At 40.2% G+C, this 23511-nt stretch overlaps 1 protein-coding gene across 2 annotated transcripts; it reads left to right on the top strand.

Annotated features, from left to right (window-relative positions):
- The first annotated feature begins 6606 nt into the window (after positions 1–6606).
- LOC145438975 (uncharacterized) lies at positions 6607–23219 on the top strand. 2 transcript variants are annotated; one of them, XM_080316380.1, is made up of 12 exons: positions 6608–6794; positions 8169–8258; positions 8737–8859; positions 9909–10078; positions 10138–10270; positions 11848–11985; positions 16418–16498; positions 16664–16826; positions 16885–16994; positions 20241–20361; positions 21616–21821; positions 21998–23219. In XM_080316380.1, the coding sequence occupies exons 2-12, from the start codon at positions 8199–8201 to the stop codon at positions 23036–23038; spliced, it is 2346 nt and encodes a 781-aa protein (XP_080172506.1). In that variant the 5' UTR covers positions 6608–6794; positions 8169–8198; the 3' UTR covers positions 23039–23219. The 2 variants fall into 2 exon arrangements, with proteins under 2 accessions (XP_080172507.1, XP_080172506.1); XM_080316381.1 differs by lacking the exon at positions 11848–11985 and having other exon boundaries at positions 6607–6794.
- The last annotated feature ends 292 nt before the right edge of the window (positions 23220–23511 follow it).

The following is a 23511-nucleotide window of genomic DNA, read 5'->3' as shown; positions in this document are numbered from 1 at the left end:
GCCCAAGTCGTTTTCTAAGAGTCTTGGTCCTGACAGTGTCTGGGACATCGCACGTGAAGGCAATATGCCCAATGCCCATTCATAACAGCTAATTCCTCCTCCATGCTATACCATCGCCGAGCCGTATCAGCTAGTGAGTTTAGCACTGGAGAATAGCTTATTTTGAATAACAACAACAATATTTTGAAACTGAAATCAATTTCAGCGTTTCAAAATGCTCTACTAAGAGTTCTTCCGATATCTCAAATCAGTTCGCGGGCCGCAAAACATTAGGGTTACCATATTTTGGAAATCTGAAAAGAGGACACTCTTTCAAAATATACCGCAGAAAAATCCTGAAAAATGGTAAATTTTTCCCACTTATTGGTGGTTTTTCTTCCACCTTATCCGTTGGTTGATTTAAAAAAGGTCAGATTTCCGGCTCAGCTCCCGAAATAGCCGCCGGGCCGTTACTTCAGTACTGATTTACTGTATCTCAGTCGGATTTTGCCCTATATTTAACCAAAATTCTCAAAAAAAAAGACAAAATCTCAAAAAAGAGGACATTTGGGCATCCTCCGAGGGCACTTTCAAAAAGTCAAAAAAGGGGACAAATCTTCTTAAAGGAGGACGTATGGTAACCCTTCAAAACATGACCTCGGGCACCGCGTGTTGGCGACCCCTGAGTTTTGAAGCATCCCGATTCTACATTTCTCCAAATCCAGATGCAGATGAACTACTTTATTTTTCTGAAGAACTTGAAATACCGGAGCCCACTTCTCTAGAAGCATCTGCTACTAATCTGAAATGAGCTGAAAGAGACCTTTCGTTGTGATGGTCAAACAAAGCTGAAAGCGCCAAAATAGTGTCAACGTGCGAAACTTGAAATTTCAGTGCCAAACAAGTTAAAAAGTTCCAAAATTCCCAAATTTGGAACCCAAATGTGCCAATTGGCAACATTGACACCTAGCTCGACCAGTTCACCTGCAGTTTTCCTGGAAGGAGAAATTCCCGTCCTATTGATTTCTATGCCCCCGACCAGTTAATTAGGGTTACTATACGGCCTCTTTTAAGAGGATTTGTCCTCTTTTTTGACTTTTTTGAAAGTGTCCTCGGCGGACGCCCAAATGTCCTCTTTTTTGTGATTTTGTCCTCTTTTTTGAGTATTTTGGTTAAATATGTGGCAAAATCGACTTAAATACAGTAAATCAGCACCAAAGTACCGTTCCGGTGGGTATTTCGGGAGCTGGGGCGGAAAGTTGAATTTATTTCTTAGTCAACCAACTGATAATGTGAAAGAAAAAATGTATTTCGGGACCTGAGCCAGAAAGTTGATATTTTTTTTCAGTCAACCGACCACGAAGTGGAAAAAAATTATATTTTTTATCCATCCGGACATTCTCGTAATAGTCATTTATTTTTCGTTTTCGCGATACCCAGAGAATATAGGCAAACGACCTCGCGACTGCCACACGCGATCAGCCTACGGCGTCATTGCCAACGTTTTGAAGTTGGTTTCTTATTGTAGGCCAGGGGTGGGCAAACTACGGCCCGCGGGCCGCATGCGGCCCGCAACGCCGTTCTGTGCGGCCCGCGAGAGTCTAAAGAAACTTATTAAAAATATTGATAAAATGCGTACTAAAAATCGAATTAATGCAGGGACTTGATTAAACTTTTTCTTAGTATATTTCACCATGATAATTCTAAGGAAGTGTGGGTCTCAACCTGGGGGATGCGTGCCCATTGGGGTCATGAAAGCATTTGAAGTGAATCGCGAAGGTGAGCTGAACTGAAAATTTTTTCGCGCTTCGCGCGATTTCCTTCTAATTCATGATTACTGCTCCGTATTTAGTATGAATTTCATATTTAAAAATCTCTCGTCAATAGTCGTAACCTCCCATGCCACCAAACAATCCGTTAGGTCTTCTATAGCATCCTGATTGCGTTTTGTGATATGACGATAAGGGGGCGTGAAATCTACACATATAGTAGAAGCGTGTTTGAAGCTAATATGGTTATGATGCTGTCAGCATTGTGTGTCCTGGAACTGAACCCAAAGCGGGATTAGTAAATCTATGAACTGATCACTGCTCACAGATTTAAATTTCAATCCTGTTCTAAGAATCGGGACAACAGACTCTCATCATCTCTATTGTTTTGACAGATTGGTTATTGAGGTCGACCAGCCTATGAAATCTCGCCATTGTTTCTGGCGCGTGTGCGATATCATCATAGCAATGTTCGGTTTGTTTAAAATAAGCATATATATTATCTCCATGTCCTCACTATATATACTACTACTACCAGCAATATTGCGTTTCGGTTTATGATCCCAATTTTATATAGTGCGGCCCGCGAAAGGATTCAGATGTTGAATGCGGCCCGCGAGCTCAAAAGTTTGCCCACCTCTGTTGTAGGCCTACTAGAAGTTTTCGGACCGGACTTCGGATTCCCACAAAGCTTAGAATTATCGGTCTCGTCCAGGGGACGGGAACCTTTTTACGTCAAATGAGCCATTAGCGAGGTAGCGTAATGGTGATGCGTCAGGCTTCTTTAGCGATCGGTCGTTCGTGGGTTCAGTCCCCGGCCAGGTCAGACCAACGACTCGAAAAACTGGTATCCGCGGCTATTCCGCTCGACGCTCAGCATTCAGGTATCATCCAGGACAAAAACCATGGTGGTGCTGATGAGAATAGATATGACCTCTCTCTTTCGGATCTATGTTTCTGAGTGATATTATAGATTACTAACCTACGGAGGTTAGTAATCTATAGTGATATCACTGTGTTCTGGTTATAGAACACTGTAGTGTTATTCCCAAAGAGCCATACAAAGATGTCGATTGACTGTTACGTCACAATGTAAGAAGTCATTGAGGCGAAGATCTCCACATGCCCCGATCATATTCTACTTTATATTTGTGGAATCAGTGCGACGTTGGCTTTCGATCGAGACCAGTCTCATTAACGTCTGCGCTGGATACGCCAGCTATAAGATTGCCAGAAATTCCACATTCACAGCCGCGAAACCATCGAATGTTCGATTCGACGCTGAAACAATCCATAATTCAGCCTCAGCAAAGCGGATCGAAGCTGAATAATCGGCCGTTGCGGTTGCCAGTAAATTCGGCCCTCGGTAAATTCGGCCATCCGAGAATATTGTATTAAAATGTATTACCAACCGTTAACATGATTTAATTACATAATTATACTATTATTAAGCGATTTGGATGTCAGGGTATGCGTAGATCGCGTAATCCTGGGAGATAGCGCGGATATTCACGGGGCCGAATTTACCGATGACCGAATGTGCTCGGTAAATTCGCCCCTCGGAGAATTTTGTATAAAAATGTATTACCAACTATTAATGTGAATGAATTACATAATTCTATTATTATCGAGTGATTTGGAGGACAGGGTATGCGACTATGCGTATATCACACAGTCACGGGCGATCACGCGGATATATACGGGGCCGAATTTACTGATGACCGAATTCAACCGGTAAATTCGGCCCTCGCAGAATTTTGTGTGAAGTTGTATTACCAACTATTAATGTGAATTATATTACATAATTATATTATTATCAAGTGATTAGGAGGTTAGGGTTATGATTAGGGTGAGGATTCGGGCTAGGTTAGGGTTAGGTGAGGGTGAGGGTGAGGATTAGGTTAGGATTAGGTTAGGGTTAGGTTAGGATTAGGGTTAGGTTAGGGTTAAGGTTAGGTAATGTTATTGTAACTGTTATTGTTACCCTGGCCCTGGCCGAATTTACCGAGGGCCGAATTCACTGGCCGAATTTACCGAGGGCCGAATTTACTGGAAATCGTCATTGCCATTTCATGTTTTGTTTACCATTGTTTGATTACATTCGATAGCTGATAAGCTTACGGGCGGTACCGTACGTCCGTACCGGTAACAAAATTCGTCTACCTTCTATTAGTGGTAGTGCAAGAACGGCGGCACTCCAATAATGATCCTCATTATGGTGACAAGGTCTGTTGAGGTAGGCCTACCAGTGGATGAACCCCCGAGGACGCTCAAAGTCAAAAATTTTTTTTTTTCTTATTGCGAAATTCAACATGACTTGAAGGCGAGAAGTTGTGTTTAATTTCCAAAAATATTATGTAGAAATTAAATATGTTGATTTGATATTTCTAAATTACTGATTTATAAAAGACTTTCCGACAAATTGTCCTGTCTTCATGATTGTTATTGCAAACATTTTGGTACATTCGCTATTGGTATGGTTTTGTTACAATCTGGGCCTTATTACATTCAAGGATCTGTCGCACTTTTTCATGTGTAAGTCTGTGCTTCACAGACCTATTGGTTTGGGCCTTTTGACAGTTGTATTTCCATGATATTTTGCGTAAAGAATGTATCCTATGTCGTATGGGCTTATAGGGTACGGGTACATAATACTTACCTTAGTAATAGCCCACCGCGGGTTTTTGTTTGCATGCTTAATTGCACCATAGGTCGATCACCTATGAGTATTTCCATGATGTCATGTTCCAGGATGAAATGTTCAGTGAACTGAACACAATCGAAAATGACACTTCAAATTCTGTATAGTCAGACTTGTGCAAACTAAACGTTCACTTGATTTGATGGTCAATTAGTTCTATAGTTCTAGTTGCTGATTTTGAAAATTGAGTTGTTGTTCTAGCTCTAGTTGCGGTTTTTGAAAATCCAGTAGTTTGTACAAGTCTGTGTATAGCAGTGTTGGGATAACTCGAGTCATGACTTGACTCGAGTCACTTTGCTAAAATGACTTGACTTGACTTGACAGAAATGTGGATTGACTCATGACTCGGAGCAAAATTCGCGAGTCAATTTCAAGTCATGAAGTACTCGGTGTCGATAAAAATCACTGCATCTTGCATATGTTCGCATTGTTCGCGACACGCTGGTGTAACCCGTGATAGCGACCAATCATTCAATGATCGTGCGTTTTACTGGGCCTCCATTGTTCTCTCACAAATAAATTGAGAACAAACGAAGTGTTCGAAGCTTACAGCTTACGTCGTCGTAAACAATTAGTAAAGTAATTTAATAGCAAAATATCTATTTCTGTTCTCTGTTCTTACCTTAACCAAACCTTGTTTTATTGAAAATGAATTCGAATATAGTCCTCAACCATTGGCGCAGACTCGAATTGTATCATATCAATATGTATAAATATTAGGGTTGTCCAAAATTTGGAAAATCTCAAAAAGTCTCCGTGATTGCGTCTCATTCTATAGATTATTGATAAAAAACAACAATTAGCCTGAAAGAAGCTTACAGGAAAGCCGTTAAGATTTCGGTCAAAGCGTTTGAAAGTAGCTGCTCAAGAATGGGCGTGCCTCTGACCATAGAACGGCGAGAAGACTAGTAATCAAATAAGCACGGCTCTTGATTGGCTAATCGGCTATGCTTCAATGACCACAGCAGTAGCAGCTTGCTGATCAGGTGTTCAAGAAGTCAGCTACTGGCGGGGATTCTGAGTGCGCATTGTTAGCAGTTTGGCAGGTGATGATATAAGATTAATTCAGGACATGTTGAGGTACGAAATACATGATGAACGAACAACACCTGCTTCACAGAAGCTTTTACAGCATGACTGCTTCATTGTGAAGGAAACGGCTGAAGCCTACATGTCGTACTGGATCCGTACTGTAACGGTGAATTCGCTCAACACTTGCATAAGCGCCTTTGCTTTCTCTCGATGAAAACACGACATGTAGGATTCAGCCGTTTCCTTCACAATGAAGCAGTCATGCTGTAAAAGCTTCTGTGAAGCAGGTGTTGTTTGTTCATCATGTATTTCGTACCTCAACATGTCCTGAATTAATCTTAAATCATCACCTGCCAAACTGCTAACAATGCGCACTCAGAATCCTCGTCGGTAGCAGACTTCTTGAACGCCTGATCAGCAAGCAGCTGCTGCCGTGGTCATTAAAGCATAGCCGATTAGCCAATCAAGAGCCGCGCTTATTTGATTGCTAGTCTTCTCGCCGTTCTATGGTCAGAGGCTCGCCCATTCTTGAGCAGCTACTTTCAAACGCTTTGACCGAAATCTTAACGGCTTTCCTGTAAGCTTCTTTCAGGCTAATTGTTGTTTTTTATCAATAATCTATAGAATGAGACACAATCACGGAGACTTTTTGAGATTTTCCAAATTTTGGACAACCCTAATAAATATGGGTAATATATTGCATCTTATCAATTAGTTTCTCCATTCTCTATTTTGGCTGGTAACTTTAAGCTGAGGCTATGAAATTACTTACGTAGTTGAACAGCTCAATGTCTATGTGAGCGATACAGCACCTTATTGCGTGTATATTTACCTCTAGATTCATTCATCGGTTCAGAATCAATGACCACTCAATCTGTATTTCAGACAGCTAGCAAAATTCAATGATGTAATCATGCCTCATATACCCCGAAAAGGCAACTTGACTTGAATTGTGACTTGACTCGTGACTTGACTTGACTCGAGTCACCTCCAAAAATCGAGTGACTTGACTCGAGTCACCTTCATAAATCGATTGACTTGATTTGACTTGAGTCAAAATGTGCAATGACTCGAAATGACTTGTGACTCGAAGGTAGTGACTTGATCCCAACACTGGCGTATAGTGTATTCCGGTATATAAACGCACCAATTTCATATGTCGCAAGGATGGTCTACGAGTAGGGTGGTAGACTATATAATATCTAGTGCAGTGGGAGCACAGGTGATGAAAAGATGGAACACCGTACATGTTGACATAATCATCGGGAACACTAAATGGGGGTTGTCATGACTCATGACTCACACTTTTCGTTGTAGGTAGAAAAGTAGACCGGACCTGACAATTTTATGAACTCGTTAAAAATGATTATTCCTCATTGGTTAAAGTTACGTGAAACGCAAAATATTCATAGGCTGAACCTGACTTGTTGTTATTGTGTCCCTTTTTGTATCTTTTTCTTTGCTTTTGTAACTTTTGCATGCAGTCACTAGGGTTGTACGCAATGATTGGAGTACTCAAATGTGAATCGAGTATCAATTGTAATGACTCAAGTCGAGTAGTGGGTGATTATTTTGTTCAAGTACAGTGTTGCGGTCGCTGAACTGCCTTTATGATTATATGTAAGCTGTTTTCCCTTCAATAGACAGCGCCGCAAAGTCCTACAAGTTTCCCGATGTAAATACACGCCATCTTGAAGTACGGTAGAAACAGTATATTGCTTGAAGTTCCAATTGATCGAATTTCCTTGTATCCAAATACAATACGACAAAGCAGTAGCACGATAAGATATTGTCCCAACACGATCGGTAGATACAGTGGGGGAACGTCCGGTGGGTAAATTACTATTGATACACACAGTACCCTATCACAGCTGTATCCAGAATATTTCCTTTGACCAGACCAGGAAGTGCCGTCAAGCATACGCCATCTAGCGAATACAAGTATGGCTCCTTAATTATTGAACCCCCTAAAATTCACATGAAATGCCCACAGTAACATACAGTACTAAAATTATATGCGCACCTTGCCGCTATCAGCAAAAGTTATGGTTTCGGTAGTATTTTCCACTGTGAAAGGTTGTAAACCTCAATAGGTTGTATTGCTGCAGACGAAACATGTAGTACAAGGCTACATATGTTAATGGAAATGATATATCTGTAAAGCCGTGGTCAACTCACAATATTTTATCGAAGTGCAATGAAATAGGTATGTCAAATAACCTTCAATGTGATGTAGAGTTGGTGACGTCTTATTTTGCGATACGATTGTTGATATACAATGTTCTTTCCAATTCTCTACCAGTCGCTGATGATTACCCCTGGCGAGTGTCAGCCAAAAATATTCTGGTGCATTTCATTTGATTATGTGCCAGATAACGTGGTGACCTAATGGTCGACTCGCTGATCATCTCTCCACTCAAATATTCTCTCTTCTTTTTGCAAATGTAGTTCTACCCGCCTAATGACAAAATATAAGTACCCTACCCATGCTGTGACGCCCCTTCTTTACATAATCTAATCAAGCAGACTTAATTCAAATCATACGGCCATCTATAAATGATTAGAATCAATTTTAATTAGGTGATGTGTTGTGCCCATCCTTAGTGGTCACGAGAAAGACTTTTCAGTATGCTACACATATTGAAAAGTACTACCGCTTTTGATTCACCGATTGCATTTATTATCAGAACAACATCCTAGAATACAATAATACTACAATGGAGTCGTCACTCACAAGTCGCAGTGAAATGATAGCATACCGCAGTAATGTTCTTCAAGTAAGTATGATCATTACTTTGACTTTATTCCTATGATACTTGCTCGTGATCTCGGAGTGAACAGTTGTTGCTATAAAACGGAGGCTAAATGTTGCTCTTTTCTATCCAGCTGAGGGCAAATCGATGATAACATCCGAATATCTATTAATTGCTCCAGCCCTGCAGACTGGTATCATATAGTGTCTCTCTGTCAATACCATTGAATGGCAGTATGGAAGTTGAGTAGTACTTTACCAGTATTATGCTTTGTTGGCATAAATGAAGTCTATACCATAATTTATACAATGTTATCAAGACCTCACGTCATGCCTAAAAAGGCGAATAATCCCTGACATGTCTGTTTGAATTCTTTTTTGACTTTCATCTAAATACTTGGTCTACAGGGCATAGGTAATGCACCAAAGACACCATGCCCCCTCAGGTTGAGACCGACCATCACAGTCATAAATTATTTAGCTGAACTTACTGGCATTACCAGGCCCTTGAAGAGTTGCGACTGAAAAGAGATGAGGCGATACAGCGACAGGCTGCTGCCGAAAAGTTGCTTCTAGAAAAGCTTTCAGCGGAGCAAAATCTGGAAGCTACATCTGAAAGATTGAAAGTGAGCATATGAAATTTGTGAAGGGACCTTATAGAACAGTGGTTCCCAACGTGGGCCATATTGTCCTCCAGTGGGCGATTTTGAAAATCACGGGGGCGAAAATACCATAGGTGGCGAAAATGTTAGAACACCCATTGCGATCTATTTAATTGCCACGGCCAAAATATGCACGGGAAGACGGCTTATTCTGCATATGACACGAAAAAAGGTAAACTCAACGGGAAGTAGACGTCGTAACCGATTTTCCTGGCCCCCACTAAATATAAATTACCTGTACCCTTTTTTAGTCAATTCACCAGCGATCAGAGTTAAGTGAGTAAGTTTCCAGTTTATAGGTCAAGTCCTTTTTTCGGATCCGTAAATTTTGGTAGCAAAAATTTGTGTCGAGCTTGATAATGAGTCGAAAAAGGTTGGAAACCACTGTTTTAGACGAAGGCATCAATGCAATAGTAGTCTAGGAATGTATTTCGAGGATGTGCCCGTAATTACCTGTAGTGGCTTTCGCTTTCATCTATTGCTCTCATACATCACTGGTGGTTTGAAAAATAAAACATCAACCAAACTGGACAGGACTTGGTACATGCATAAATTTATGAGTCATGAACTAAGTATTGTCCCTATCATTTTATTGAACAATGGATAATACATTTTGAATATTTTAGCCAGCGTAAACAAGCGATAGATATGTCTTGAAAGCTTCATGATCAAGATTGACCATTGGAATTTTGGAAATGTTACATTCGTCAGATATTTAGTGAATTATGCCAGTGTGTCTCATTTACCTTGATGCCATGTAATTTTGAATTGGAAGATTATTGGCGCGATTATATTCCAATATGGATATCATACGAACACTGCTAGCTTTCGGAGCAGTGTTGATGAGAACCAGTTCAGTTCTGTGCCATAAAATTGAATGAAATTAATGTATCAAATCAGCGTATGCAGCTAAATATTTATCAATTCCACCACAAAACCTTATTTTAGGTGAGGGAATGTTAGAAATTCTTACCTTAGTACTGTTGTCCATAACCGAGTTCTATTTTACATAGCAAGCTGTCCTGAATGTAAGCATCTTGCGAAGCAAGCTGGAGGAAATGTCCAGCAAAGCTTTGGAATCCAAATACAAAGAAGAAAATCAGCAGCTCAAAATTGCGTTGGAAGCTGCTGAGAATACCGTCGCCGTGTTGAAAAAAGAGATAGGGATGATAAGCATACAAAGGTCGGAAACGATTTACTGATCAGAAACGGAATACTTAATTAACAATAAACAAAATCCAGACATCAGCTTGAAGCATCTTTGAAGCAATCGGAACAGAATGCTACAGCAAGTAATGCACGGTCGGCTGGATTGACTGAAAGGTTGCATTGTATTGAGGTAGCTAGCGAGAAGATATCAAAGCAGCTAGATGAGGTTTGTTGATAAAAGACTATCTGTTAGGGTTTTAATAAGCCTGTTTATACTAATAGTGACTTGGTATTGGGACTTGGCTCAATTATGTGTTTATATATCACTCACAGATGACTTGGTAGAGACTCTCTGAGGTACAAAACCTCAGTATACGACGGAATATATATTTTAGCTAGATGTCATTGTGTTGACAAATCGTACAAGATGATTCAATTTTAAACGGTAGTTACTTGTCCGACTGTAGTTATGCCATTCACGCTGTATTAATGTGATGTTGCAGCATTTGCAAATTGAGGTATGGGAAATAGCTACATAATTTGCAGTGCTTAATTTCATTCACAACTTGGTCTGTTATATACCACCATTGTCCCAATAATATACAGTGCTGATAGAGTTGATAGGCTGTCAGATTTTTTAGAAATGCAAGAGATTTATTATGTAGCCTATACCAAATTGAATCGGTTCCATCCTGCTCGACAAAAATTGAGTATGGTACCAAAGTATGCTTTGATAACATCCTTCTATCATTGATTTGATACAAGCTGAAGGCTTGACTACTTCTCTGAGATATGATAACTGTTAAACATCTTCCATTAATGTACCGGTGCCACAAGTCAGCAGCCATATAAACTTGCTACAGCGATACAGCAGGAATAGTGTATACGTGATTCTGTTGAAAGAAAACGAATCAGATAACGAAATTACAATGAATATCATTTTTGTATTTTATATAGCTATGTAGTCTACTATTTAGAACAGTGGTTCTCAATCTTTTTTCAGCTCGTGAACTGGTAACATTTCTAAACAAATGTGGCAAATGGTCAACCCTCAAAAGTAAAAATGAACTCTAATGGCTTAGTTAATCCTGCCTTTTTGAAGTTGCACGCGTTATTTGTGCTTCCCCGTTCCATATTGAAATTTTAATAAGCGAAATTCTGTTACAACCACCAACGTGTTTTCAATTTTTCGATTTCCTTTGAAAGCAATGTGACTTTGCTGTTTGGTAGCCACTGTTATACTGCCAAATGTCCCTAAATTGTACAGTCAAAAGACAACGAATACTGTTTGAAAAGTCTTCTTAGCTTACACTTTTCTTACCGACTTGTAGGAGATTTTGAAACAGTTTCGTACAATGCTTACTGCCTTGTGACATGAGCTAAGTCTGAAGTGGAAAATGGTTTACACAGTAACAAGTTAAAACGATAAAATTATGCAAATGCAACACACAATAAACATGATTTTTTCAGTATTTAGTTGCTATTTGTGGTATTCATGGTGTTAATCGACTACAACGGTCATTTATGCCAGACCAATTCTCTTCTCTTATTTCGATTCATTTTCTGCATAGGGGGCCATGGCCCACAGGTCCGGAACGCCTGCTCTAAATAATAGACAAGATTCCAACCTCATGCATTTTCAATTGCGATGAGAAATTGTAACACATTTGGGTAAGTTAAGTAACTTTGCATGAACTGGCATCAATCCGTGGACCTGTGGTTGAGAACCACTGATTTAAGATACGCATTGCATGCGAAAACTATGGATGTATAGTTGAATTTCAGCTGAATACCTTATTGCAGTATGAAGAAACTCAAGCTTTACTCCGTAAGAATGCTGATTCAGCCACGGCAATAAATCGCGACCTTGTGAAGTCCAGGACGTATGCCGAGTACTTATTGAATAAATCAAAAGAAGAAATTGAAGCGTTGAAGCATAAGGTCAATTCTTTTTTTACACAATGATATTTTGAGATGAGGCAGATTCCCAGATAATCTCTGATCTAATTCTAACTCTCTGGAATTCACGATGTCAAAAAGGTGGATAAGTGAACATTGAACGAAGTGACAGACTATCTTCACTGGTTTTTCTTTGATATTTAATCCTTCTGGACAGCCGAATCAAACGGCAAACTTAGAATGCTCGTGGCAATCACGACATCTGTATGATAATTGGGGATTCAAGTGTTGATATTGCATTGAAAGAAACAGTTGAAAGCCTCATCTCCTTTGTCAAAGTATCTTGACTGAAGCAGACATAAATAAAACCGATCATCTCTCTCTCTCTCTCTGGGTGCTGATGGAGACATTATATAATATAATCACCTCTGGCAAAAATTCCATACTCCTACTTAAACATGTGTTATACACTACAATCAGCAATTATCGAGAGCAACGTAACCCTGATCTACTGGCGGTTGTAAAAATCGAATTTACATTTGTGACCTCCAAGCTAAACCGCTATGATCTATTACTACGAGTACGAACATACCTTGCGGATTTTCATGTTGATTGACCCGTGATTGTGTCTGGTCTAGTTCTGTCAGTAACAGTGGAGCGGGGGAGCGCATCCTTCAACACACATGATCTGCTTTTATAAAACAACAATTTAACGGTACCTCTTGCTATAACACAAAAATCGATAAACAAAAGATTTATTTCAACACAAATAAGTGTACAAAACCTTGAGTGCGAAAGAATAACATTCCTTCAGTCAAATTTTCTTTCGTTGTGGTGCATAGCATCATGTGAAATACATCGAAGCCTAATATAATCTACTTTCAAAAAGGCCAGCTCCAGGTTGTCTAGTGTTTGCTTGTTCTTCATGTGCGTAATAAAGTTGGCTTTCACAGTGAGTTTTTCCGGCACTTGTGATCATTGTGACAGGCAAACTGCTGCCTCTAACTGAAAAAGCATTAAATTTGACCATTAATACTAGCCTGTTTTTACATACGATCTCATAGTATTGTAACTAAGTCACAAGGTGCCGACTGTCAAGTCATAAATCAATCTTACTTTTATAGTTTTGACTCGAGTCAATTCGAGTCATTTTCAATTCACCACGGAGTCCGATCCAAGTCGAGGAGCAGAGGGTGGAGCTCGATTCATATTGTTGAGACTCGAGTGCGAGTTCAAGTCATATTTGATCCAATTTTCATTACAATATAGAAATTTCCTCACTCTTAACAGTTTTTAGCCTTATTACTTCAAGTACCAGTACTGATAGACGAAATTCCAATAATGTGGTAACTTAACTATTCCTCGAAGTTACATTGAAATGCCTGTCTTTATAGATAACTAGCCTACGGATAGATACCCAACACCCGTCGTCACGCTTGCTTGCTCGGAGGAAAATGCTGCTCAGCAATCTGAACGCAACGTAATTGCTAATCCCATAGCTGACGACCCGAGCGCTCAAATTAAATAAAGTTGATCTTATTTGAAAGCTACTGTCACACTGATTCCGAAAATATACATTAAACTTTCATCACGGCAAAGGAACCAGCCCGAAATAACCTTTAAAGTGTGAAAATCGGCATTGTTCCAAACAATCGCAGCGACGTACCACAATGACCATAACAATGACCCTTGCGTGGCAGCGATTGTTCAGAACAATGCCGATTTTCAGACTTTGAGGTGTATTTCGAGGCGCTTCCATAGCCCTGATCAGATTTTAATGTATATTTTCGGAATCAGTGCGACAGTAGCTTTCAAATAAGATCAACTATATTTAACTTGAGCGCTCGGGTCGTCAGCTATGGGATTAGCAATCACGCTGCGTTCAGATTGCTGAGCAGTATTTTCCTCCGGGCAAGCAAGCGTGACGACGGGTGTTGGGTATCTATCCGTAGGTTAGTTATCTATACTGTCTTGCAAGTCCGAATGTCAAGGCATAGGACTTGGTCAAGTCATGCGCCTGACTCGAGTATATGTAGAATAGGGTGGAGTGAAAATGACTTTTTTTTTCAAATCGAAAAAAGGGCTTCCTCAATCCTGACAAATGACCTAAAACTTCAATAAAAAGTGACTTCAGGGTGTTGCCCCCATTTTCCAGCCGGCAACCCCCCAATTTCTGCGCGTGGGGGGGGGGGTAAAATGGCCCATCTCGGCAACCGCTCGTCGTAGAGTCATGATATATAGCTCAAAATCTGCGGAAGCATCATGTTTCTATCTGTCTTAAGAAAGTTTTCTCTATTGTGAACACAAAATGAGTTATAGCCAAAACACAATATATACGCACATTTTTGTTGAAATTCAGCATTTATTCTGACGAATTGTGATCTGTCATCAGTTTTTTTGAAACTAAAAGTAACACACTGGCAATACCGAATATTGGGCCCATAATACAAATATATTCACAACACAGTCCTTTTAAAATCGGTTCAAAACATCATAATGAAACACCCACATTTAACGGCTTATTGAAAATGCATTTTTGTGTCAAATTTTTTCATCAGTTTACGAGACTTAATTTTTTGGCAATTGAGAGGCCATCTCGTCTTTGAAATCCCGAAACTTGTGCTGATGCTTCTGTTACGAGCTTTACATGTCGTTCCACTGTTTGATTGTGGCAAGGATGAAACAAAATCAGAGGCTTCTCGCGGCATTCTTCCAACTCTGCATCATTTAAGTGCTCAATCGTTGGAGGAAGTTGTTGATAAGGTTCAATATCAACCAACTCGTGGTATGCCTTGGCTTTGGGACACAGAATAAACGAATAGGACCGAAGTTCAATTGGTTGGAACTGCTATGACTTTCAATGTCCACAAGTGAATTTTATTCAGCGGCATGTTTTCGAAACGCAAGCACCTTGGTCACACCCTTATTTCGTATGTCTTCATTATCATCTATCAGCATTGCAATCATAATATTTTCGGGGTGTGCGGAATAACCGTTTCTTATCACCACATTCAAAGCAATTTTTCGAACGTTTCAAAACCTGTTGAATCAAGTTGAAGATGTTTCTGGGTCCACGTGTTATATGTTTGTTTCCCTTGATCTCAAACCAAGTCGGAAAATATACTTCAAGGCAAAAACGAACCAGAATCTCTAGGTTCAAAGGCGGTTCATCAACTGTTACATAATACCGTAAAACTCTGCACTGCATCCTAAAGTTAGCCATCTTGAATGCGCAACTGGTGGTCCAACCTCCAAGTAAGCCGGATCATCATCAGCATTTCCTTGAATAATTGCCCAGCACATTTATAAGCATATAACTGGTCCTTAAGTCACTAACAATTTCCGATGGGAGCTTTGGAAAGGCCATAAGTGGTGGCGAGAGCTTTTTGAATTGAGTAACTGGCCAACAAGATACACTTCCACGTAGTTTTTTTCCAATTGGGTGTGACCAAGGTGCTGGCGATTCGAAAACATGCCGCTGAATAAAATTCACTTCTGGACATTGAGAGTCATAGCAGTTCCAACCAATCGAACTGCGGTCCTGTTCGTTTATTCTGTGTCCCAAAGTTGAACTTGGAAGCAAAGGCATACCACGAGTTGGTTGATATTGAACCTTATATCAACAACTTCCTCCAGCGATTGAGCACTTAACTGATGCAGATTTGGAAGAATGCTGCGAGAAGCCTCTGATTTTGTTTCATCCATGCCACAATCAGACAGTGGAACGACATGTAAAGCTCGTAACAGAAGCATCAGCACAAGTTTCGGGATTTCAAAGACGAGATGGCCTCATTCGCCGAAAAATTAAGTCTCGTAAACTGATGAAAAAACTTGACAAAAGAATGCATTTTCAATAAGTCGTTAAATGTGAGTGTTTCATTATGATGTTTTGAACCGATTTTTAAAGGACTGTGTTGTGAATATATTTGTAATATGGGCCCAATATTCGGTATTGTCAGTGTGTTACTTTTCTTAAAAAAAAATAATGACAGATCACAATTCGTCAAAATAAATGCTGAATTTCAACAAAAATGTGCGTATATATTGTTTTTTGGCTATAACTCATTTTGTGTTCACAATAGAGAAAACTTTCTTCTTAAGACAGATAGAAACATGATGCTTCCGCAGATTTTGAGCTATATATCATGACTCTACGACGAGAGGTTGCCGAGATGGGCCATTTTAGCCCCCCACGCGCAGAAATTGGGGGGTTGCCGGCTGGAAAATGGGGGCAACACCCTGAAGTCACTTTTTATTGAAGTTTTAGGTCATTTGTCAGGATTGAGGAAGCCCTTTTTTTGATTTGAAAAAAAAAGTCATTTTCACTCCACCCTATGTAGAATCTATCCACAAATTGACTGAAGTCGAGTCATTTTCAGCATTTAAGATCTAGTCTATAGCTATTGTTGCGTTTTCGATCATTGCTAATTTTATTCGTTACTGAATTGTACTTTTATTTTTTCTCAATTTCCAGTTAATTGTGTCCGAAGCCAGCTGCAAGTGGACAGAAAATTCGACATGTATGTCAAAAGCTGAAGCAATCTTACAAAATGAGGTAGGTTAAGTCAGTGTAAAGATGTTCTATTTAAAATATTTCAGTCACCACGAATATCGAGTACTAAACAAATCATGCGGATTTTATTATTGGACCAGATTGCCTAAATGAAATGTGTATATAAAACACAGTATATAGTTTTGAGGTCAATTTCATTACGCAAAGGTTGAAGAATTTAAAAGAAAGATAGGATTCCTGGAGAAAAAGAGTCGTGATGATGTAGATCATCACGAAAAATTATCTAACAATCTGAAAGAAACCCAAGAACGATTGGAATCTGCCCATAAACTCATTGCGTGCTGCACCTGCGACGACAAATCTGTGATTGGTTTGTGTATGGATTACTTGATGATACGCATGCAAAATGGAATATGAAGTTTTTGCAGATCTTGAAAATAAACTCAAGGAATCGGAAAATTGCAACAGGATTGCGGAAGAAAAACTATTGTCTATTTCGGAAGATCTTGAAAAGGTCAAGATAGAAAAAGGGATTGAGGTAGGCAGGGGCTCCCTGTGTTGGTAAAGCGATCGATTTATATGATGTGATTTTTGTTATGACCTATACCAGTGGTTCTTAACCCTTTGCGCCCGGCTGTCCAGTATACTGGACCGCCACTGTTTAACATAGAGGAGTCGTTATTTAATCCAAGATAGCTAGACCTGTATTGGTCATGAACCGTTACAATCGTTTTATAAGGATAACTCTTATGAATACGCATACATCAGACCATGTATAATCTATTATATCAATGTATATCCTATTTGAAATGAAGATTGAACACGGAAAAACGTTGCCAGCGAAATTAAATTTGTAACGATGTTCGCTTGAATGAACGCCTGAGATCTAAACCATTGTACCTTCCGTTCTAGACGTCATATAACCAGTGACAGTTATCTTCCATGACTTGTTGTAGTTATACCATTGTATGAAAGCCCTTATATCGAAGATTAGCACGTAGAAGATGTTTCAAATTGACGTGAAAGAAAGCGATACCTTGCCACGTGAAAATCATGGCTGCGTAAGAGCACCTGGCTGGTTGCGGTTTCAGACAAATGTATAATTGCTTCAGGCAATTGCAAATTATACATATAGTTGGCCATTATCCTTGCAAATCCATCAATATCGCTATCGTGGAGCTTAGGTTTGTATAAGACAACCGACACCAGCCCTAACACTGAACAAATTAGCGTGCGAGTTAGGCTATTTCGGTAGCCGAGCCTGTAATAACAACATCACATAGACGCAGCCTATGTCTGTTTTAGATGGCATAGGAAGTTACAGTTGACTTCTATGAATAGTGTTGATCATACGTAAAACATTCGCGCTATAGAAGACAGTTCAAATGGATGTGAAATGAAGCAATACTGTATCGTGTAAAATGAATTCTCCAGCGCATATAGGCAGCGTCGAATAAGGATAAGCCAGTATATGTTCACTTGGATTGCCTTATTGCAGTTACACACAATAACCAACTGAAGCTGATAGCACTTGAATAGCAGAGATATATATAACTTAGGCAATGTAGCCAGGGCAGTGCCTATTATGTTACGTAGAACTGGACACGCGCCGCGTTGCCTTCAGCGAGAATACGAGATTACGTAATCAATCACTTATCGGCGGCCGCCGCGTGAGTCATCCTTATCCTCTCTATCTTTCCAATATCGTAGCGCTGGGCTGTGAAGCGTTATAGTAGCGTGTAATGGCTCGTTGGAACGTGGAGATTCATGCGGAGAACAATCAGGTGGTCATATACCAATAGAAGCCATATGAATGACGTCAGGGTAAATTGAAGAACAAAATCATCTTCCATTTTCAAAAAATTGACAACTTTTCCTCGCATAACGCCATTCCTTCTCGCGTCTGAGCCGTGCGAGTGTCTCAGTCCGCTAGGAGGCTACTTCAGGTTTACAGCAATATATTGGGCGTCGATTCAAGCCCTATGGATCGCATTTTATCGGTATTTTTATGGATGCAGTAAAATTTTGGTCAGTAGGCCGGCCGATCACAAAGGGTTAACCTTGCCCCCAGCGCCCCCCAGGGGGCGCTGGCGATTTTGAAGGGGGGCGGAAACGCTCAGGGGGCGATATGGGGGGCGCTTGGCTCAGGGGGGCGGTATGGGGGCGCTGGAGAAAAATGGCTTCGCAGTAGATCATGTGGTGATAGGACATATCCTTAATGAGTATTCAGAGCAAATTAACACCGAAAACTTCGTTACATATAGCCTTCAAAATACATGTAGGTTTAATTGTCCATGGGCGCCTAAATGACTGACACCGAATTTTCCTGTCTTGGCAATCTGAACCCCAGAAGACGAATTCCATCTGGCAGGGAAAAATTATATGTCAGTGAAGAAATACCAATCTGAAATCGTGTGCGTATTTTAGTTTAGTACGATTGGGCGACAGGGATATTTTTGTTGGGCGATATCCCCGTTGAGCGATTCTATTTTTTTGATATTGCAGACAGGGGGTCACGAAATAACATCATGCAACGAAGTCATACCAACGGGTTCGCCCGCCTGAATATGTTTAATTATTAGTAACGGGCCCTACAGTTTCCAAGAAACCTCACAATGTTCGCTTTAAGTTTTGATAAGTCTGCGCACACTCAACAACTCACTGCGCTGACCCCTGGACAACAGTGCGTATCGACTAAAAAAGGTAATAACTTCGGATTTGTTGTGCGCAACGTAGATTTTCTGTGCGCAGAGACCGTGTCAGCACTGCGCACGTGCGCAGCTTAGAGGGAACATTGCACCTCACTCAGCTCTACCGGTAAATGTGTTTACGTGAGCAGAGAGAGGATAAAAATTAATCTCAATTTACATGCAATTCCCGATGATATTGACCAATTCAATCAATAATTAGTGAAATTTTTCGCGCTTCGCGCGACTAGGCAAAAATAGCTGCCTCAGTAAATGGACAGTGGACACCCAATGTGGATACCTAACAGGCTTTCAGCAAATAGAGGACAGCCTAATGGGGGTCTGGGAGTGAAGTACCCCAGAAGCTTGGTTTATCACCCGATGGGGGCCCAGGACCAACGTCTTTTGTTTATAGGGGGGGGGGGCTGACGAAGTGCTGTTACTGCCCTGGTAACGAATAATTGTACCTGCGGGCACGCCCGAATATATTTAATTATTAATTACGTGTCCTTTATCTTCCTATACAACAGCTCACTCAGTTTATCGCGACTTATATATGTAATTACCACCTATTCTTTCATGCATTATAGAAAATTTTGGTACATAGGGCGACCAGGCCACACAAACTTTGCTGACCATCGAAATCACGATAGGGGGTTCGTGGGGGCGAAGCCCCCAGTAGTTCGGTTTATCATGCTATGGGTGCGCAAGGCAATCGTTTTTAGGGGGTTGACGAAGTGCTGTTACGGCCCTCCCTCTTACTCATTGTCTTTGTTACATTCCTTACATTATGAAGTTGGGGGGGGGGGGCGCTGGAGCACGATAATTTTTGAAAGGGGGCGCTGGAGGAAAAAAGGTTAAGAACCACTGACCTATACTATTTGATACATATCTTGCAACATATTGCGGCAAAAACATTATACTCATGAAAGCTACAGCCTCCATCTGACATGTAGGTTATTTATGAGTTGCGAGGTAAAATTCGTCTAAAATATCAATTATAACTCTGGTGATATTTTTGCCTCAAACAATTTATTGACATTCTCAACGTTATAATATATGTCCCGATTATTTTATAATGCTGACGTTTGTTTTAGATTGCCTGCTGCGCTGAACAAATTACTTCACTTGAAAGTCAGGTAAAAGAGTTTACTCGCAAGGAAAACGATTGGCAGCGTAATGTCAAGGAATTGAAAGAAGCCAAACTCACCATTCAAGGTATTTTTAAACTGTGGGCTATAGTTGGTCTTTTGGGTCTTGATTTGATATTGCGACATTCAAAAATGCGCACTTACGATTGTAATTACTGCAGAATCTAGCAGTAGTCGATTACACGGAAAAAGCAATTTTGATTAATGACGATTACATTTATTTTACTCACTAGAAATTGAGCCGTATTTGACATGATTTTAACATTCGAGAGAGTCTTCAGAATAGAAATCATGAAGACAATTTTAACGTCGGTAACTTGGGAACAACATACTTGTGATAGAACAATCAGCAGGGACTATGGGAGATAGTTCACGAACCGGTTTCATTGTCAATAACTTGACACATATCACTACTCATTGTCCAATATACTGGTTATGGATGATATTGTCTTTTGAAAACTGATAAATTGAATAACTGGTAATTTACAAAGCTGTCGATAGCTGTAATCGCCGCGATCAGTCCTGAGTACTCAGTGTCTGGTCTTGAGCGCTCTAAATATTAGACCTACATGTTGAAAGTACTTACGTTGTCACAATGTCGCTAATTAGCTTTAGCTGAGATACTATAACCACCTAACTTCTCAAAACTTTTTTCGACACACACACCCTTGATGATAATGAAAATTTTGCGCCCCCCTTATTGTCATATCGACAATATTGGGAAGACACTTCTGAAATATGGAATTCAGACTATACACAGAGTAATAACTACGAGCTGGAGGAAAAATTTCCAGATGAATATTTTGTTAAACAAAACCCTGTGCGATGGTGGCACGTAGCACTTTGATATTTTAGGGATTTTGGTGCCTAATCCCTTCTATAACCCCACTTGAGCTTGGTTCAAACGTACCTGACCATAAGCCAGATCAAAAACCAATGGCATAGCTACACACATTCACCAGTTACACTTCATCACGAGAACTTATTCTGATTAGTGCAAGTTTCGGTATCAGTCAAAATCTAGCATCAGTGTATGGACTGCGGATGGTACGCCATGATCAAAACATTTTAAAGATAATTAAGATTATTGCCATTGTTGAAACACGGAAGTTTAAACTCATTCCTAGTTCAAGAAACATCATTTCTGTCAGGTGACTTCTCGACTCCCCTCAGATGCTTTCACACCCCCAAATGCTAATAGTTTATATTCCAATATCATGCAATACAATAACATACCACCGGACTATTGTGATTTTTTGAGAGGGAATTCTGTGCTTGCAAGTCATGTCATGCGAATAGATTTTCATTCGACTTCATCCAGAAATGAAAATCAAATTGGAGGCTGCAAACCAAAGGAATTGTTGTCAAGCCATTGACTTGTCACAGAGGGAAAAGATCATTTCCGAATATAAATCTGAATTGGAAAAAGTCAAATCAAATGCACCTGTAACTAAGGACAGCGACTCCCAAACTGATAATAAGGACTTCCTGCATGATCAAGAATGTCAAACAGAATGTAATATGACAGTAAGTTGTTTTCTTTTGCTTTACATTGGAGTCTTCTGGTCGTCCTGGATATCGTGCATACTGAAAATTACATTTGCTATTTGAGCTAACTAAAGTTGAGTAAATCACTTTTCCCAGTTTACTGCGTGCCAATACCTTTTTCATATTGTAATTTCCTTGTACTGCTGAAATTTCAGAATGTTTCACGCTGCGCAGAAGAGAAAACAGATCTTATTATTCACAATACCAAAGATAGAATGTATGTGGAGCAGCAAGTCGAAAATACCAGCAAAAGATTACCAGATACAGATAATTGTGAAAAGTTGCCGACATCAATCCAGGCCACTGAGAACTTGGCCAGAAGCGTTGCATGTTCTCCTAATTGTCATCGTTTATCAGATACAACGAGCAACGGAAGCTTGTTATGTCAGTTTGCATTATCTACAGCTATCGCTGATCTTAACACCGACCAATCATTGAATAGCTTGCAAGACAACATAGAATGTACCGCCGTTGCCAAAACTCACGAAAGACCGCCGGATACAGGTAGTATTGATGAGATGAAGGGTCTAAAATCTGTCAAGGATTTTGATGGAGATCTTGAGACAGATAGCAATGACAAAAATGGTGTAGTTGAATTCTGTGATTTACACGGCGAAGACATAATAGCATCGTCGTCCCAGGAAGACACTGTTTTCGAAGATACATCAACCGTAGCCCGAAGAGACAGCCCCAAAAGGTCCCGCACCAATTATGAGATTGTCAAAGATCAGCCTTATTCATTTGAAAATGTCTTGACCACGGTAGAAAACTCTTATGGCAAATTTACAACCCCTAAACGTAAGCCTTTGGAAAACTGCGTCAAGACCCATGTCAAAAAAAGGAAGCTCACGTCATCTCCTACCATGCTGGAACTTTCACAATCTAGCTGTGTTGAAGACAGCGATTCTGATTACCCTGTTTCAAAACTAGCACCGCTGCGCTCACTGAAAAATTTCAGTAAGCAGGTGTTCAGCTCCAAGCCTATAGCCCAGCCCAAATCTCGCTTCAATCCGTTGAGCCTCGTGTCGGGTCTTTCCGGGTCGTTAAAGATTACCTCAAATTCAACAACGCGAAAAATTGTGCCCAACTTGTACAGATGTACTGATCTGTCAGCCGCATTGAAGAGTACATCCGTGACAAGAGATTCGCCTATCTCTGATTATGTTTTGGATCCTCACCAGGCCACGTCTGACTGACTGGTTAAAGTTCCGTCATGGATTTAGTGAATATTTTTGAGAGGTTCCACATGCTCTGCAATTTGTGGTGTTCTGTGGTTTGTTCTCCAAGCTTGGTTATTGTTGCCATTTGCTCAAGTTTGAAGCAATCAAATCATACTTTGATGGTATATAGATGCGTGCAAGTCGCAGGACTAGTGTTAGGACCATTGTTCCCTCTAATTTTTGACGCATCTGCGCAGACTCACCAACTCCCTGCGCAGACCCATGAACAACAGTGCGTAACGACTAAAAAAAGGTCATCACTTCAGATTTTTTGTGCGCAACTTAGATTTTCTGTGCGCAGAGACCTTGTCAGCACTGCGCATTTGCGCACATGCGCAGCTTAGAGGGAACATTGGTTAGGACCACATTCGCATCTTCGTGATCCAAGTGAGACTACATCTCGAGTGGTAGTATACCAGTATAAAAATGCATATCAACCTGTAAACTGC

Source organism: Botryllus schlosseri, chromosome 5 (assembly GCF_051294905.1).
Source record: "Botryllus schlosseri isolate E-star chromosome 5, Bs_hap1, whole genome shotgun sequence".
Taxonomy (NCBI): domain Eukaryota; kingdom Metazoa; phylum Chordata; class Ascidiacea; order Stolidobranchia; family Styelidae; genus Botryllus; species Botryllus schlosseri.
The sequence above is the reverse complement of the archived record's forward strand: the minus strand, read 5'-3'. Positions and strand labels throughout refer to the sequence as shown.